We start from the raw sequence: 18,453 nt of genomic DNA on the forward strand, positions 1-18,453 counted from the left end.
ATGACTAAAGGAGAAGATTAAAGAGACGAAGAAAGGGGATGGATGCGATGTCCGCTGGGTATGTATGTAGAGAAGAGAAGAAAGCAACGACGGACAAGAGACAAGATGGATGGGAGGGGAAAGGGGAGGCGGAGCGGACGAGGAGATGAGAGGTTCCCTTATGAGGATTCTGTGGACGCGCCACGTCGAAACCGCGACGCTGTGTCAGTGAGTCAACGACTTGCCAAGGCGGGGGCGAGACTGAAAAACCAAGAGTCTGAGCGGAGACAGGGGAGAGAAGAGTCAAAAGGAGACGAACGGCAAGTCGGGCGGCGGTGTTGGACTGTGGACAAGAGCGCAAGAAGGAAAGTTGGGTTCGGCTTCGAGAGAGCGAGTGCAAGTGCGAGAGCGTGGTGTGGCGCTGCTGGCTATCTAGTCACAGTCAGCGAATGGGATGGTCAATGCAGGCCGGAACAGCGCGCACACACTGCAACTTGAAAGACCGAGGCGAGTGTGGGGGCCAAAAGAGACGCGGGGGAACAACGGTCAGCAGAACAACAAAAAGGTTGCGAGCCACTTGACGCATTGCATCCAGATTGTAGTTCTAGAAGGAATACAAAGATAGATTTTTTTTTTTTGGTTTGGAATTAATTTCCCTTTGGTCGCACAGGCACAGTTGTGGCAAGGGGGAAAAAAAAAAAAAAAAAAAAAAAAAAAAAGGTTGAAAGTGCACATTCGCGGTCCTCTCTCAAAAGTCACCGCAGATATCCAGAATTCTGTTGATAGACACCGCTTTCTTCTTCCTTTTGTGCCGTGCCGTGCCGTGCCGTCCGTCCAACCTGCTCAACTTGACAGGCAGTTTCCTTGTCAACCTTGACCGGCGCTCCAGCTTCAGCTGTACCAACCCCAAACAACAGCAATAGGCTGTGTTGATCTTCGGCCGACGGGGCACAACAGCTGTACTTAAGCTTTCAAGGATGGAGCTTGCGCAAAAGGTGATTTCCGAGTTCTCTGTAACCACTTGTCCTCTGATCCTTGTGGAGAATAAAAATTGGAAACGTCTAGAACTACTTTTCTCGCCAAGACACGTCTGAGGCGGTACGACGCGCCGAGTCAAAGACGCACGAGTTCCAACATCAACAACGCAAAACGCCTAGGGTCCTCCCGATCTTCTCGGAAAACTGTCCAGACCCTTGCTGTGACATCACCCTGGCACTCAACTCTCTTTGTCACTCCGCCTTGTGACGTTTTGGTTGTCGCTCTTCTATCAGGCGTCCACGACCTTGTGATGGCTTATTTTGAGCCATGCCTGACATCACATGGTGCTATTCATCTGCCATAAGTAGAAAATGGCGGTGTGGGATACTACTTTCTCAGACGACCTTTTGCGTCACCATCTTCCCGAACCCAGTCGAAGAGTGAGGTTGTCTGTAAAAGTGCCTGTCCTGCCACCCAAACAGTCAGCGACCGAGCATGCTCGGGCTCGTCAGATGGGCCGTTGATGCTTGAGCCTTCCCCTTCACTGCTCCTGTACCGTCCCACGATATCTGGTTCAGTTATGCCAAACTCCGCGGCCCTCGAAATGGGTCACTGGCGATGTGCGCGACTGAGACTCACTTAGCTGTTGCCTGCCGTTCCCGTTCCAGAAGATCAACCGGCGGATCCTTCGGTCGAGTCGGCTGGCCCATCCGCTCACTTCGAGCACTGCCAATGTCTGGACCCTGGAAGTCCCTCCCATGTTGACAACCAAGATTGACGTCACGCGATGGAACATCAGCTGGAAGCACACTCACATCGACTAAGCCGGTGCTGCTGGAGAGGCGTTTGACCTCTTCCCCGCATTTCGAAGCCATGGTTGGATCACCTGTCTCCCACGATGATGGAGCCTGGTTTCGATCTTCCGCTCCGTAATGGGGCCTCGTGTCCAGCTTCCGTATCACAACCGGCTCCCGTGTCCTACCTACTTTCTGTGACAGGGACCTTGTCTCGCGCTTCCGCTCCATGACAGAGACCGTGTTTGTCCTTGCTCCTTTCCGCCTATCCCCGTTGCTGTTCTGCATTCCATTTGCAACAACATTGACTTCATCTCGATCGCTTTTGTACTCTCTTTGTCGGTAGCTTTCGCACTTTGCACCACAGCACTTTCGTACCTTCATGTCTCAGTGTCTAAAGGCATCAACTCAAGTTCGCAACTGCACCAGACCAATTTCGTCATTGTACCAGTTCATTTTGCAGTGCTGAGTCAATCTTTTGCCTGTGCTTTGTGACCACCATCATCATGCCTCATGCCAAGTCCAAGACGCTCTCTCTGGAGACTACTGTAACCCCAGAAATGGCCAGAGGCTGGATAAGAGAAGTCAACAGGAACCTGCTTAGGGCCATCAAGGGTGAAGCGCTAGGCCAAGAGCAGCACTACAACATGAGTGAAGGTGACAAAGACCTCTCAATGCAGCTCCACCTTGCCAGCCTGCAGGCGCTGGCTTGAATTTTGTTTCGATTGGAAGAAATGCAAAATGAAATGGCACAATGACGAGATTGAACTGGTGCAGTTGCGAACTTGAGTTGGTGCATTTTAGACACCGAGACATGAAGGTACGAAAGTGCTGTGGTGCAAAGTGCGAAAGCTACCGACAAAGAGAATACCATCTGTCATCTATGAACTCCGATGCGTGACGACACATCTTTTGACTGCGTCCTTGTACGCTCGGTCTCTACGATTGACAATGATTCCAAGGTCTCTGCCAAGCCGCAACAGTCATAGTAGCGGGTTGATATCATCGAAACTTGATCGATCTTGGTGGTGGATGTGGCGCGGTGAGCAGCCTCAGTCATCCAGGCTGGTACCACTGCATCGGGCAATTTTGGAGGAAAAAGTCACCGAGGTAAAAAATACGCGTTGTCGTCACTGTCCCGCGCCCGTCGATCAATTTAGACTCACACTGCTCTACAAGCAACAACAACAACGGCAACTAAAATCCGCTCATTTTCTTTTTTCTGGGTCTAAAATTTCGAGACTAGGCATTCGCCACCATCCGTGTACTGCAGAGCGTGCACGCTTTCAAGACAAGTGAATGGTTCCAGACTCCGAAGAGGATCGTACCGAGGCAAACTCTCCGCGCGAGCACGCATGCAAAACGTTCCCGGACGTACTTTCCGCTGCCATCTATCTACGACACGCTACTGACACCTCACAGCTGTTAGTCAAGCATGTCGGTGGTCTTTACTTGCCTTCGGATATTGAAGACCTTGTGGAACGGGCGGAGGTGTCGCAATCAACGACTCGAGCGAATGCAAGCAAGCAACTAGCGAGACTACGGGGTAGACGTGCATCGCTGTTTCCTTGCCTCGGATCTGAGTCCTCCGCTGTGTGACCCAATGTCAACACTGCTGCTAGCTTTTCAAACCCCGAAGCAATGGTCTCCTTTTTGACCAACACGTGGCATCAAACTTTCTCTCCGGACCTTCGGACCTGGACGGCCCTCAGCTCCGAGTATAGTGGCTATAGCCACGGAATGAGCCGGCTTCTTCTTTTTCGGGTGGTTCCGCGCTTCTGGTGCGAGGTGTCGAGGGCGGTGAAGCCAGGTAAAGAAAGCGGATCGGGGAATCTCCCGATTCAAAAAAAAGCTCATAATTCGCCGCGATCTAGAGTCATCGACCCCACACGACTTTGTAACCCCACAACAGGCTCGAGTTAGCTGACTGACAGATGTGAACAACCGTCTTCCCTCACCGCAGCATACCATTCACAAAGCTGACTCCGCCTTCGCTCCAGCCGCAAAGGCTAGGCAGTCAGGCTTTTGAAGATGAACAAAATCGTTACCCCCGCCTTTTCCCGAGGCATACCCAAACTCGAACTTAACAGTTACTGGAACTACCTCCCAGACGATGACGACCTGGGAACGGACGAAAGTTGGTTCGACCCAGCCAAACTCCAATACTGTCGTTCGCCAATCATCGTACCGTTCGCCCCGGAAACTCCCATGTCTGACATCTCCGATCCGCGCCAACATAACATCGTATGGTATCAACGCGAAATCAATTGGGAGTCGGTGTCGCTGGAGGTAAAAGGAGCAGATGCTGAGCAAAAGCGGTATTTTATCCACTTCGAAGCCGTAGATTACGAGGCTACGGTTTGGGTTCAAGGCTGTATGGTCGGAAGTCATATTGGTGGCCAGACACCGTTCAGCTTAGAGATTACCGATCATGTGAGAGCTCTGGAGAGGAGTGAGGATAACACCAAGAAGTTAGTCGTGGTGGTAAGAGCGAGAGATTGGGCGCAGGACATGACGCAGCCTCGTGGTAAACAGTATTGGAAGCAGGATAGGAATGGGAATTCGAAACCGGAGAGTATTTTTTATACTCCTACGACGGGGATCTGGCAAGATGTCTGGATCGAAGCTCGGCCCATCAATCACCTCAAGAGTGTTCAGTTTGTTAGTGATATCGATGCAGGAACGGTGAGGGCGGATGTTGAAGTGGATCTGATGGATCCAGGAAGCTTGGTGAGATTGAAGAAAGAGTCAGAGTATTGGGTTTCATTTACGGTCAAATTCAACGGTAAAATCATCTCGACTTGCAAGACGTTGGTTAGTCCACAAACGAATAGTTGTTCAACCGTCATCAACGTTCGACAATCCGGAGTTCAACCAGAAGGACCACTACGAACGCGACTTACCACTCCAGGAGTCCTGCCGCCAGAAGTAAACCGCGATCGATGGGACAACGGTCTCGCACTTTGGTCTCCAGATAGTCCCAGCTTGTACGATATCGAAATCCGTCTGCTCAGCTCTCCTATTGACGCAGACGAGCTTGATCTGGTCAAAAGCTACTTTGGTATGCGTAAAGTCTCCATCGATTCCCACGGTCGGCTTTGTCTCAACAATCGAATTTACTTTCAAAAGCTCATTCTTAACCAAGGGTATTGGCCCGAAAGTGGCCTCAGTGCGCCGAAATACAATTCGTACACGGAAGACATTAAAAAGATCAAACAACTCGGTTTCAACGGAGTACGCATGCATCAGAAGGTTGAGAACAAGCAGTTTCTATGCGAGGCGGATCGTCTGGGTCTGCTGGTCTGGGGTGAGATGGCGAATGCGTATGAATTCAGCACAACCTACGTCGAGCGGTTTACAAAGGAGTGGATTGATGTGGTGAAACGGAATCTCTCTCATCCATGTATAGTGGCGTGGGTGCCCCTCAACGAGTCGTGGGGTGTACCGGCGCTGAATAAGTCTGCGCAACAAAGGTCGCATCTTTTATCGCTATACCATCTGACCAAAGCCCTCGACCCAACGAGACCCGTGGTGGACAATGATGGATGGCAACACGTCGAATCGGACCTCATCACCATCCACGATTACCGCTCAGCCTCTGAACTAGAAGCTGGTTTCCGCACCCGCACAGCGGCAACGCAAGAAAGAGTTACTGGATACCCTATCCTTCTACCACCACTCTCCACCTCGGAACGCAGACACAAGCTTCCAATCCTATGCACTGAGTTCGGCGGATTAGCACTCAAAGTAGATAGCGTTCTCGACACAGCTGGTGGGGTCAATTGGGGTTACGCTAATGCGACTTCCCAGGAGGACTTTTTGGAACAGTTTGAAGCGCTGGTGAAAGCGTTAACGAAGGCAAGAGAGGAAGAGGGGAATGGGAGGGTAGTGCAAGGGTTTTGTTGGACTCAGTTTACAGATGTTGAACAGGAGGTGAATGGGCTTTTGACCAAGGACAGGAGGTTCAAGATTCCTCCTGAGAAGATCAAGGCCATCTTGGACGCGATCTGAATTCACATTGTTGCAATGTACACTGTACATCTCACACAGCTTTCGCCTTTCAGCGAGTGTCACAATGCATTGAGATGATTTGATGAACGAGCATTAGTTTGAATCATGTGTGTATCGAACGAGTATATGTACAGTCCCTGTGCAGAAGTTTGAGGAAAATCGGGTAATTTCCTGATTTAGTCAGTTACCCCACATTTGGGTCATCGTCATCATTGAGCAATAGCACTACCATCATACTAAGTAATAACACTTCAAACACCAACATGGTCCATGGCAATGAGCTTGCTCCAATGCAGTGTGCTTCAATTGTTGCAATGCATGATACTGGGCTGCCAATTTGACAAATCACAGAGCTAAGCAGTGTTTCCAAGACAGCAGTTCACAAGACCATCCATAACTTTAAGGAGCATGGTTCCTTTGAAACAAAAGCACAATCCAGCCATTTGTGCTCCTGGACAGCTACCTTGGACCACTACCTTCAGTGTGAGGTACTCAAAAACCTGTTTCTATCATGGTGACAGCTGTCAGCATCACTTGGCAGCATTCCAACAATGCAGCTCCAGAAAGCAGCATACCAGGCTGGTATTAACTGCTGTATTGTGCTTTGAAAGCCATTTCTGACATCCAAAAACCAGCATAAATGTCTAGAATGGGCCAAGGCTAACAGCTCCACTGATTGGAGGGGTGTGCTGTTCACAGATGAGGCAGCTGTCAAGGTTGGCTACTGGCCCAGACACACATGGGTTAGTTGCTGGAAAAACACTTAAGAAGACATCAACAACATGGTTCTGACATTCCGTTCCAGCCGTTTCAGCAACCGGGTATGGGCTGGCATTGCATACAACCTTAAAACCCTGTTGGTTGTTGTCAGGGACCGGGAATCGGGTAACCAAACCGAAACATAGTGAGCAGCAAAACTGTCAGGGGTCTCGCGCCTGAAACCCAGGTCGGTCTGTCGAGATACTCAGCAACTATCAAACTGTGTGACAGCTATTGTCTTGGTATCAGTCTCAATGAGCTACATTGCTTGGCGACTATCAAGTTGCATGAAGACAGCAGGTGGCATTCATTGTATATACTATCGTAGGTTTTGGCTGACCTCTGTGGACACTCCATTCAGGGGTAGCTTGGCATGATCAATATCAATACGAAGGTTTTGTTGACACCAAGGTCTGGTGTGAGTGTTGATGATGATGAGGTTGATGGTGTTGGTGATAAGGTTGGTGGCATTGGTGGTAATTTGGTGGCATCAACATGAGTGTCCAGTGTGCTGACTAATGCTTGAAGTGATCCCCAGACTGCAGTGGACTACTGCCTTTGGTTCTATCTATATCCAGACTGCTGACCTGCTATGGGCTGCCTTCAGATGTCAGGTAGTGGTGATACAACACATGCACTACAATGAGGAGCAACCTTGATAGATTGCTACTATGCTGACTGGAACTAATATATACTTATGCTGAAGTGATAACTAGTTATGATGCTTTGTGTAGAGTGGATGAGGATCCACTTGACCTTTGATGATGAGAAAGCATGGTTATATACCTCTTCACAGCATCGCCAGTGATGCTGCTCCTGCTCTCTCTCCAGAGAGTACCTTCTTCATCGAGTACTGTACAGGGGGCCCCTCTAGCACCACTCCTGTCCTCCTTGAGCTATCCTGCTTGCTTGGCACCCCTGTGCCTCTTGAGCTGTGTCGACTCCTTCGACACTGCTCCTCTGTAAGCGATCGCGCGCCAGAGACTAACTGAGGTTGATTGAGTAAGGACTACTCGATATGATTCGCCTAAACATAACCAAGCATCAACACCTAGTAAGTCTCAACTGACCACCTTGAACACTCTGTTCAGAGGTTGCGTGGCATGAATGTTGTTTGTTGGTGAGTGGGTGATACACCCTCCCCTACAGTACGAGTGTTCATAGTACTGTTGATAATGCTCTTGGACGTTGACTGGACTGTGATTTGCTAATCGCCTACAGAGGACAGGAGTTACTGGACTGCTGGTGTGAATCACCACCTACAATAACCGACTGGACCGCTGGTGTTGAGCAACACCACCTACAGCAAGGAACTGGACTGCAGGTGTTGAAGAACACTGCCTACAGTAATGAACTGGACTGCTAGTGTGAAGAACACCACCTACAGTTGTCAACTAACGGTGATACAACACACATGTTGAGAGTCGTTGCAAGAGCACTGCTATTGCAATGATATGTAACTGAGTAAGTATAGAGTAAGTAAGTTGAGTTCAGAGTGGATGCCCATCCACTTGTATGCTATGGTAGAATGAGAGTATTTATATGTCCAGTCAGTGTTTTCCCTTGACACCTATCCTGCTCCTCTTGAGGGGCCTTTGTCCCCTGTTAGGCACTGCCTTGCCCTGCTGGCATCAACCCCTTCAATACTGTGCTCCTACCATTTGCTCAGTGTAAGGGTTATGCAACACTGCCCTCTCGCCTACATGCTCTCCTTCTGTCTGATGTGTGATGCCCCCTTTTGGCACAGCCCCCTTTCGACTTGATCTTGTGAATTCCCTTTTGAACCTCATGACCATACCCCCTGGTCATGTGGTCACATCAGCACAGTTCCGTCTTGACTTGTTCAGATTGGCCGACTAGTTGAAGCGTGCTGATCTGACTGACTCTGACGTCAGCACAGCTCCAAATACTTGTTTGGATTGGCCAACTAGTTGAAGCATGCTGATCTGACTGACTCCGACATTGGCACAGCTCTGAATACCTGTTCAGATCGGCTGATTAGTTGAGGCATGCTGATCCGACTGACTCCAACATCAGCACAGCTCTGAGTACTTGTTTGGATTGGCTGACTAGTTGAAGCATGCTGATCCAGCTGACTCCGACCAAACCCATGAGATTGATCTGGATTCCCGGGGTTCGATCGATCTTGTAATTCATGTGCACTGCCAACCCGATTAATCTTGTTGATCCCTGATGGTTTTTGGCTCTGATCAATCTGGCACACCCTTCATATGTTGATCTTCTGCACACCCTTCATATACTGCTCCATTACACAACATTACCATAACTGCCACTGATCATTTGGCACACTCTCTTGTGCAGGCCAGCCATCCCTGTGACATTACCCCCCCTTCCAGAGCTGAGCTCCGTCGAGGTTATATAAGCCCTCCTTCATCTTTCTTTTCATCCCCTCTTTCTTCTCCTCTTACCATATCATGCAACCAATATCCCTTTACTCGGTATGCCCCATCTTCATCATTCTCATCCTTCGAGGACTTCCCCTTCACCTCCTACTACAATGGTCGAGGTTTCTAATGATGACCCTGCCCCTCAGAGTCTGACTTCTTCTATCCAGACTCCCCTGTTGCCTACATCTTCCCTTCCTGATGACTCAGCCTTCCTGAGCCCAACTGCTTCCTTGCTTTCCCTCTGCTCCTCCCTTGGGCACGTGTACAGACCTGATCCTTTGTTCCTTGACCTGGAATGCCCCATGACTTCTTCCTCTGACCATCATGATGCTGTGGAATTAGACTTGGCCTGTACTCCAGCCCCTCCTACCCTTGATTGTCATGTACCTACCAATGGTGAGATAGCTGGTTGGTCTGAAGGATTGGTGGTGTCTAGGCTGGTGGTAAAAATCGCTACTGGGGACTATCCTCCAGAGTGGGAGGTAGGTTACTCGTTCCTGAACTGGGTAGGGTCCTGCAAACCGAGTATCTAACTTGGGTGTGGGTCTCCTTGTCTTCCAGTTTCAACAGTTGATATAGACCATATCACCCACCTTGAACTCAATGTCCTTGTGCTTCCTGTTATACTGGTCTACTGATCTACATTGTGCCTCTCTGATCTGCTCCTGGAGGTACTTGCAATGCTCCTTTCCATCCATGAGGTACTCGAAGCGACCTGGATCATTGACTCCTAGTCATTGAGGGATATCAGGATGAGCCTTAGGGTTCCATCCATAGCATGCAAAGAATGGTGAGACACCAATGCTGTTGTGGACTGTGTTGTTGTATACAAAGGCTGCAGTGTCCAGCAGGTCAGCCCAGTCATTCTGCTCATAGTTGCAGTACATCCTTAGGTACTGCTCTATGACCTGATTGACCCTCTCTGTCTGACCATCAGTTTGAGGATGGTAAGCTGTGCTAAGTGAGTGCTTCACACCCATTTGTTCTGTGAATGCCTTCCATGCTCCTGATATGAACTGCCTGCCTCGGTCCGAGACCATGTGGTCTGGGTATCTGAAAAGTCTAACCATGTGTCTGTATAGCAACACTGCAGTCTGTTTGGCCATGACTGTCTTATGGGTTGGAGCTAGTATGGCAAACTTGGTCAGCCTGTCAACAATGACGAGGATGGAGTCATAGTTCCTTGATGGTGGTAATCCTTCGATGAAGTCGAGGGATATGGAGCCCCAGGGCCTGTCTGGCATTGCTAGTGGCTGTAGCAACCCATATGGACAGTGACGAGGAGCTTTGTACCTGGCACATACAGGACAACTTGCTACATAATCTGCAATCCAAGCTGTCATGTTTGGCCACCAGTAATGTTGTTGGGCCGCCTTGATGGTAGCATCTCTTCCCACATGTCCAGCAGTGATGCCATCATGGCATTGAGTCATCACCATGAAATGCAGGTGCTCTACAGAGAGAGACTGTCCATCTACCTCTTTGGCACTCCTTGAGTGTCAGTTGTTGATCCTCCCTGGCATGATCACTTTGGGGATAACCAACCTTCCTCCACTGTACCATAGGTCATCCCTGACCTTGAAGGGCTTCTTCCTATGTATCTCCTGTAGCTCTTGGTCTAAGGGCTGGAAGATCTTGACCAGGTCTCTGAGACCTTTTGATGCTATGGACTCCATCGAGATCATGGGGGCCACTAGGATCGAGTCATGGTCTGCTGTCTCCTTGAACACTCGAGGAGGCAGTAGTTGCCTCACATTGTGATCCTGCTCTTCACCAGCTGGTTGCATGTCTGTCCTTCTGGTGAGAGCATCGGGTTCACCACCTTTGTCTCCTGGTCGATACTGCAATATGAAGTCGAAGTCTGCTAGTAGTATGGCCCATCGAGCCTGTCAACCTGTGATGTGTCTCTGTGACTTGAAGTACTTGAGGGCTTCATGGTCAGTGAGGATGACCAGTTGGCTCGGTAGTCCAGCTAGCATGTGTCGCCACTGAGTGAGGCAGGCAACCACAGCTAGGAGCTCCTTGTCATGGATCTCATAGTTCTTCTCGGCAGAAGACATCTTCCTAGAGTAGAAAGCCACTGGATGCCATCATCCTTCATGCTCCTGCTTGAGTACTCCTGCTATAGCAAAGTCACTTGCATCAGTCTCCAACCTTGTTGGAAGGTGGTAGTCGAAGTGCTGAAGCACTCCTGCTGATGTGAAGGCCTGGATGAGCTTGTGGAAGGCCTGTTGGGCCTCCTCTGGTAGCTCGAACTTCTTGAACCGTTCTATAGGCTTTACCAGTGCTGTCAAGGGCTTGGCTATGTGAGCAAAGTGGGCTATGAACCTTCAATAGAAGTTGGCAAAACCCAGGAACCTCTGGATGTCATGGATTGACTCCGGCATTGGCCACTCCTTGACAGTGCGCACCTTTTCTGGGTCCATCTCTATGCCTGTTGGCTTGATGATGTACCCCAGGAACTCGACTGTCTTGGTGTGGAACTCACACTTTGACAGCTTAGCAAAGAGCCTGTTGCTCCTTAAGCAAGTGAGGACCTCAGTGACATGCTTCACATGTGCTTCTTCAGTGTCACTGAAGATCAGGAAGTCATCTAGGTATACTACCACATATATCCCAAGGATGTCTCGGAAGATGTCATTGATGAATGACTGGAAGTGAGCTGGAGCATTGGCTAGGCCAAAGGGCATCACTAGGTACTCATAGAGTCCCAACTGAGTGCCAAAAGCTGTCTTCCATTCATCTCCTTTAGCAATCCGGATGAGGTTGTATGCTGCTCTAAGGTCTAGCTTGGTATAGATCCTTGCCTTCCTGAGTAAGAACAGCTGCTCCTCGATGAGGGGCAATGGTGCCCTGTTCTTGACAGTGATCTTGTTGAGACCTCTGTAGTCCACACAGAGTCTGAGACCTCCATCCTTCTTTGGTACAAAGAGCACTGGTGATCGTGCTGGGCTCTTCAATGGTCTTATGAACCCCTTCTCGAGGTTCTCATCCAAGTACCTCCTCAACTCGGACATCTCCTTGGGTCCCTTAAGGTATAGGGGCCCTTGAGGTGGCTTACCTCCTTCTATCAACTCGAGGTGGAGATCATGCTCGGTATGATGGGGTAGCTTGTCTGCTTCCACCTCATCAAACACATCTCGCAGGTGTTGGTATGGCTTTGGTATGTCTGCAGCCGTCACCACCTTGTCTACCTCCACCTCCATCTCGACTCCTTTGTCTGTGCCTGTAGGTACAAAACCAAAGGCCAGGAGTGATGATGGTGGCTCCTCCAACAGCATGAACCCTATGGGTCCATCTTCCAGAGCTGCTCGTAGTATGTGCTCTGCTGAGACAAACTCGTTACCATGAAGGGTTGGTCTCCTCATGGTTAGGTCCCCTGCTCTTGCTGCCTCAGGGGGTCTCCTTGGGGGTCAGTCCTGCTCCTGAGTCTTGAACTCCAGCTGGCCCGTATCCCATTGTATGGTGGGTTTGAGCCTCCGTAGCTCAGTGAACCCCAGGATGAGGTCATAGTCCACAGTGTCGGCCACTGAAGCTTCGACCACACCCAGATTGTGTGTACCAATAGATACCTGCATGCTCGCAGAACTATTGATGGAGAGTTGGTGCCTGGTGACACCATGGATCGATCTTGTTTTTATGGGTTTTGTGGGTATTTGGTACTTACTAATGAAAGAATCTGAGACTATGGACAAACCAGCACCAGTATCAGCTAGTATCCGAGCAGGATGGTCTTGAACCATTCCAGAGAGCTCCAGTACTGCTTTGCCTCCACTGGTAGAGAAACATACTTGACAATCTTGATATATACAGAGTGATGGCAAGGAGGTTTGTAGAGCAATGCATGCCATCAGTGCATCACCCCACTGACATTTCCCTCATCGTCATCATCATCATGCTCCTCCTCCTCATGGTCGAGGTCCATGGGTTGCTGGTATGAGCTGAGGTCCATGGCCTCGGGGTCACCCATCTCAGTGCTGCCTGTGTGGCCATCTCCTGAGTCGGTGGCCTCCTCGAAGGGGTCTGCTGTGGTGACCATAACCTTTGGTCCCATGGGTCGAGAGCTAAGAGGGTCTACCCTCCTGCTGGGACAGTCTCTGGCCCAATGGCCGATACCCTTGCATACATGACAGGTGTTGATACCTGATGGAGCAGGGCTTCCTTGCTTCGAGGGTTGGGTGGGATGATGAGGAAGGGGTCAGTTTAGGTTTTGTATAGTTGCTTGTGTAGTTGCTTGTGATGGTGATCGAGCTGGATAAGGTTGAGTGGGTTGTCGGATGGGGATCGAACTTTGATTTGGCCGAGACCCAGTTCTTAGTGGAGGTGACGTGGCATTTGGGAGTGAGTGTCTAGCCGAGGACTGCTGTAGTAGCATCCTCTGTCGATCGATCTCCTCAACCTCTCGATACCACTCCCATCTCTTCCCAGGTGGATTCCTCTCGAACTTCTCCTGTATGCTACGAGTGAGGCTACCTCTGAAGAGATCAATCACTAGCTCGTTGTCATCTAGGTTGACCTGTCCCTCCAAGTCTCTGAACCGCTCTACATGACGTGTGGTGGCACCAGGAGCATCACTTGTGAGTCTGAGAGCCAACAGCTTGTTGTATGCCTCCATCCTAGCATTGCGTGGGTTGAACTGCTCTGACAGTCGCTCTGTGAAGTAGTGCCAATCATTGAACAACCTTCCTTCTCTAGCTCTATCAATACAGAGCTTGGAGGTCCACCACTCTCTTGCTGTCCCTTCCAGTTGAGCACCCATGTGATTGATCATCCTAGACTGCTCATACACCTGGTTGAACTTAAACCATGCTTCGGCTTCTAGAATGAAGATCTCCATGTCTCGGGGATTGAACTTTGGAAAGGGGGTGGCGATGGGCTTTGACCAGTTAAGCTCTGCCATGATGCTGGTATCCTCCTCATGGTCCAGAGGGTAAGGGTCCGTCCTAGTCCTGCTGTAGGGGTCCAGCTTAGTCTTGACATATCTTGGCCCAGTAGGTGAAGCATACTTCTCGTAGTTGATGTCCTCCTGCTCATCCAGGTTGAATGAGACTGATCGTCTTGGTCGTGGAGCCGGAGTAGGAGTATGTGGGTCTCCTATCATAGACTCATCTCCTCCTCCTGCTTGGTCTTCTGAGTGAGAGAGGTCCATTGTCTCCTCCCTGCTCAGTTGAGCTCGTTGTAATCGTTCCTCTCGATGACCCTGTCTGGTAAGCTCTAGCTGTGCTTCCAATAGAGTGAGTAGTCTATCGAGCTTATTGTTGAGGTCTGGGTCCATCATGGTGATCGTGAGGAGCTGCTTGAACAATCCACTCTAATGTCAGGGGTCTTGTGCCTGAAACCCAGGTCGGTCTGTTGAGATACTCGGTGACTATCAAACTGTGCAACAGCTATTGTCTCGGTATCAGTGACTATCAAGTTGTGCAGTGACAGCAGGTGGCATTCATTGTATATACTATCGTAGGTTTCGGCTGACCTCTGTGGACACTCCGTTCAGGGGTAGCTCGGCACGATCAATATCAATGTTATGATGACACCAAGGTCTGGTGTGAGTGTTGATGGTGATGAGGTTGATGGTGTTGGTGATGAGATTGGTGATGTCGATGATAATGAGGTTGATGGTGTTGGTGATAAGGTTGGTGGCGTCAACACGAGTGTCCAGTGTGTTGACTTGATGCTTGAAGTGATCCCCGGACCGCAGTGGACTACTGCCTTTGGTTCTATCTTGATCCGGACCACTAACCTGCTATGGGCGCCTTCGGACGTCAGGTAGTGGTGATACAACACACACACTACGATGAGGAGCAACCTTGATAGATTGCTGCTATGCTGACTGAAACTAATGTATACTTATGCTGAAGTGATAACTAGTTATATGGTGAGTAGAGTGGATGAGGATCCACTCGACCTATGATGATGAGAAAGCATGGTTATATACCTCTTCTCAGCATCGCCAGCGATGCTGCTCCTGCTCTCTCTCCAGAGAGTACCTTCTTCATCGAGTACTGCTCAGGGGCCTCTCCTGCTTGGCACCCCTGTGCCTCTTGAGCTGTGTCGACTCCTTCGACACTGCTCCTCCTCCTCATGACCTGATGTCAACTCCTTCGACACTGCTCCTCCTCATGACCTGGTGTCGACTCCTTCGACACTGCTCCTCCTCCTCATGACCTGGTGTCGACTCCTTCGGCACTGCTCCTCCTCCTTTGATCAGTGACAGTTCCTTTGGCTCTTGTCTCTCGAGCCCCTGAGTGGTAACCATCTGCATGATCCTTGAGCTTGGTCCTCTTCGTGGCTGTGCCTGCTCCTTGAGCTTGGTCCTCCTCGTGGCTGTGCTTGGCCCTCCTTTGCATGTGAGTCCATAGGAGTCCATGGTCTCCATGGAGACTGCACTACGACCATGCTCTCTACTGATCTCGACTAGATCTTCGATACCTGTGTTCCTTCCATATGAACCCGTGACTCTCCTGCTTCTTGAGCATCCAGGCCCATGACAGGTCCGTCCTGGTCCTGCTGTAGGGGTCCAGCTTAGTCTTGACATATCTTGGCCCAGTAGGTGAAGCATACTTCTCGTAGTTGATGTCCTCCTGCTCATCCAGGTTGAATGAGACTGATCGTCTTGGTCATGGAGCTGGAGTAGGAGTATGTGGGTCTCCTATCATAGACTCATCTCCTCCTCCTGCTTGGTCTTCTGAGTGAGAGAGGTCCATTGTCTCCTCCCTGCTCAGTTGAGCTCGTTGTAATTGTTCCTCTTGATGACCCTGTCTGGTAAGCTCTAGCTGTGCTTCCAATAGAGTGAGTAGTCTATCGAGCTTATTGTTGAGGTCTGGGTCCATCATGGTGATCGTGAGGAGCTGCTTGAACAATCCACTCTAATGTCAGGGGTCTCGTGCCTGAAACCCAGGTCGGTCTGTTGAGATACTCGGTGACTATCAAACTGTGCAACAGCTATTGTCTCGGTATCAGTGACTATCAAGTTGTGCAGTGACAGCAGGTGGCATTCATTGTATATACTATCGTAGGTTTCGGCTGACCTCTGTGGACACTCCGTTCAGGGGTAGCTCGGCATGATCAATATCAATGCTTCGGTTATGATGACACCAAGGTCTGGTGTGAGTGTTGATGATGATGAGGTTGATGTCGTTGGTGATAAGGTTGGTGAGTGTTGATGATAAGGAGGTTGATGGTGTTGGTGATAAGGTTGGTGGCGTCAACACGAGTGTCCAGTGTGTTGACTTGATGCTTGAAGTGACCCCCGGACCGCAGTGGACTACTGCCTTCGGTTCTATCTTGATCTGGACTGCTAACCTGCTATGGGTGCCTTCGGACATCAGGTAGTGGTGATACAACACACACACTACGATGAGGAGCAACCTTTGATGGATTGCTGCTATGCTGACTGAAACTAATATATACTTATGCTGAAGTGATAACTAGTTATGGTGAGTAGAGTGGATGAGGATCCACTCGACCTATGATGATGAGAAAGCATGGTTATATACCTCTACTCAGCATCGCCAGCAATGCTGCTCCTGCTCTCTCTCCAGAGAGTACCTTCTTCATCGAGTACTGCTCAGGGGCCTCTCCTGCTTGGCACCCCTGTGCCTCTTGAGCTGTGTCGACTCCTTCGACACTGCTCCTCCTCCTCATGACCTGATGTCAACTCCTTCGACACTGCTCCTCCTCCTCATGACCTCGTGTCGACTCCTTTGACACTGCTCCTTCTCCTTTGATCAGTGACAGTTCCTTTGGCTCTTGTCTCTCGAGCCCCTGAGTGGTAACCATCTGCATGCTCCTTGAGCTTGGTCCTCTTCGTGGCTGTGCCTGCTCCTTGAGCTTGGTCCTCCTCGTGGCTGTGCTTGGCCCTCCTTTGCATGTGAGTCCGTAGGAGTCCATGGTCTCCATGGAGACTGCACTACGACCATGCTCTCTACTGATCTCGACTAGATCTTCGATACCTGTGCTCCTTCCATATGAACCTGTGACCCCCCTGCTTCTTGAGCATCCAGGCCCATGACACTTACCTCCTTCTATCAACTTGAGGTGGAGATCATGCTCAGTATGATGGGGTAGCTTGTCTGCTTCCACTTCATCGAACACATCTCGCAGGTGTTGGTATGGCTTTGGTATGTCTGCAGCCATCACCACCTTGTCCACCTCTACCTCCATCTCTACTCCTTTGTCTGCACCTGTAGGTACAAAACCAAAGGCCAGGAGTGATGATGGTGGCTCCTCCAACAGCATGAACCCTATGGGTCCATCTTCCAGAGCTGCTTGTAGTATGCGCTCTGTGGAGACAAACTTGTTTCCATGAAGGGTTGGTCTCCTCATGGTTAGGTCCCCTGCTCTTGCTGCTTCAGGGGGTCTCCTTGGGGGTTGGTCCTGTTCCTGAGTCTTGAACTCCAGCTGGCCCATATCCCATTGTATGGTGGGTTTGAGCCTCTGTAGCTCAGTGAACCCCAGGATGAGGTCATAGTCAGCAGTGTCAGCCACTGAAGCTTTGACCACACCCAGATTGTGTGTACCAATAGATACCTGCATGCTCGCAGAACTATTGATGGAGAGTTGGTGTCTGGTGACACCATGGATCGATCTTGTTTTTATGGGTTTTGTGGGTATTTGGTACTTACTAATGAAAGAATCTGAGACTATGGACAAACCAGCACTGGTATCAGCCAGTATCTGAGCAGGATGGTCTTGAACTATTCCAAAGAGCTCCAGTACTGCTTTGCCTCCACTGGTAGAGAAACATACTTGACAATCTTGATATATACAGAGTGATGGCGAGGAGGTTTGTAGAGCAATGCATGCCATCAGTGCATCACCCCACTGATGTTTCCCTTGTCATCATCATCATTGTGCTCCTCCTCCTCATGATTGGGGTCCATGGATTGCTGGTATGAGCTGAGGTCCATGGCCTTGGGGTCACCCATCTCCGTGCTGCTTGTGTGGCCATCTCCTGAGTCGGTGGCCTCCTTGAAGGGGTCTGCTGTGGTGACCATGACCTTTGGACCCATGGGTCAAGAGCTAAGAGGATCTACCCTCCTGCTGGGACAGTCTCTGGCCCAATGGCCGATACCCTTGCATACATGACAGGTGTTGTTACCTGATAGAGCAGGGCTTCCTTGTTTTGAGGTTTGGGTGGGTTGATGAGGAAGGGGTCGGTTAGTTGGTCAGTTTAGGTTTTGTGTAGTTGATTGTGCTGGTGATCAAGCTGGATAAGGTTGAGTGGGTTGATGTATGGGGATTGAACTTTGATTTGGCTGAGACCCAGTTCTTAGTGGAGGTGACATGGCATTTGGGAGTGAGTGTCTAGCTGAGGACTGCTGTAGTAGCATCCTCTGTTGATTGATCTCCTCAACCTCTCGATACCACTCCCATCTCTTCCCAGGTGGGTTCCTCTCAAACTTCTCCTGTATGCTGTGAGTGAGACTACCTCTGAAGAGATCAATCACTAGCTCATTGTCATCTAGGTTGACCTGTCCCTCCAAGTCTCTGAACTGCTCTACATGATGTGTGGCAGCACCAGG

The 18,453-nt window shown here is 50.0% G+C and overlaps 6 protein-coding genes across 6 annotated transcripts; 3 read left to right on the forward strand and 3 right to left on the reverse strand.

Annotated features, from left to right (window-relative positions):
• Positions 1 to 1,344: 1,344 nt before the first annotated feature.
• On the reverse strand, positions 1,345 to 1,832 carry UHO2_02304 (uncharacterized protein; the record flags this gene model as incomplete). The annotated part of the gene is made up of 2 exons (XM_041559741.1): positions 1,345 to 1,507; positions 1,597 to 1,832. 2 exons carry the CDS (start codon positions 1,830 to 1,832, stop codon positions 1,345 to 1,347), a joined length of 399 nt encoding a protein of 132 aa, XP_041415675.1.
• Positions 1,833 to 2,257: 425 nt separating this feature from the next.
• UHO2_02305 (uncharacterized protein) lies at positions 2,258 to 2,464 on the forward strand (the record flags this gene model as incomplete). The annotated part of the gene is made up of 1 exon (XM_041559742.1): positions 2,258 to 2,464. The coding sequence occupies one exon, from the start codon at positions 2,258 to 2,260 to the stop codon at positions 2,462 to 2,464; it is 207 nt and encodes a 68-aa protein (XP_041415676.1).
• A 586-nt stretch (positions 2,465 to 3,050) lies between these two features.
• Positions 3,051 to 3,350, forward strand: UHO2_02306 (uncharacterized protein; the record flags this gene model as incomplete). The annotated part of the gene is made up of 1 exon (XM_041559743.1): positions 3,051 to 3,350. The coding sequence occupies one exon, from the start codon at positions 3,051 to 3,053 to the stop codon at positions 3,348 to 3,350; it is 300 nt and encodes a 99-aa protein (XP_041415677.1).
• Positions 3,351 to 3,782: 432 nt separating this feature from the next.
• UHO2_02307 (uncharacterized protein) lies at positions 3,783 to 5,762 on the forward strand (the record flags this gene model as incomplete). Its single annotated transcript, XM_041559744.1, has 1 exon — positions 3,783 to 5,762. One exon carries the CDS (start codon positions 3,783 to 3,785, stop codon positions 5,760 to 5,762), a length of 1,980 nt encoding a protein of 659 aa, XP_041415678.1.
• A 3,901-nt stretch (positions 5,763 to 9,663) lies between these two features.
• Positions 9,664 to 12,297, reverse strand: UHO2_02308 (uncharacterized protein; the record flags this gene model as incomplete). Its single annotated transcript, XM_041559745.1, has 3 exons — positions 9,664 to 10,417; positions 10,475 to 10,770; positions 11,341 to 12,297. 3 exons carry the CDS (start codon positions 12,295 to 12,297, stop codon positions 9,664 to 9,666), a joined length of 2,007 nt encoding a protein of 668 aa, XP_041415679.1.
• Positions 12,298 to 12,779: 482 nt separating this feature from the next.
• UHO2_02309 (uncharacterized protein) lies at positions 12,780 to 14,207 on the reverse strand (the record flags this gene model as incomplete). Its single annotated transcript, XM_041559746.1, has 3 exons — positions 12,780 to 13,026; positions 13,073 to 13,180; positions 13,237 to 14,207. 3 exons carry the CDS (start codon positions 14,205 to 14,207, stop codon positions 12,780 to 12,782), a joined length of 1,326 nt encoding a protein of 441 aa, XP_041415680.1.
• Between the last annotated feature and the right edge of the window lie 4,246 nt (positions 14,208 to 18,453).

Source organism: Ustilago hordei (genome assembly GCF_900519145.1).
Source record: "Ustilago hordei strain Uho2 genome assembly, contig: UHO2_contig_03, whole genome shotgun sequence".
NCBI classification, from domain to species: Eukaryota; Fungi; Basidiomycota; class Ustilaginomycetes; order Ustilaginales; family Ustilaginaceae; genus Ustilago; species Ustilago hordei.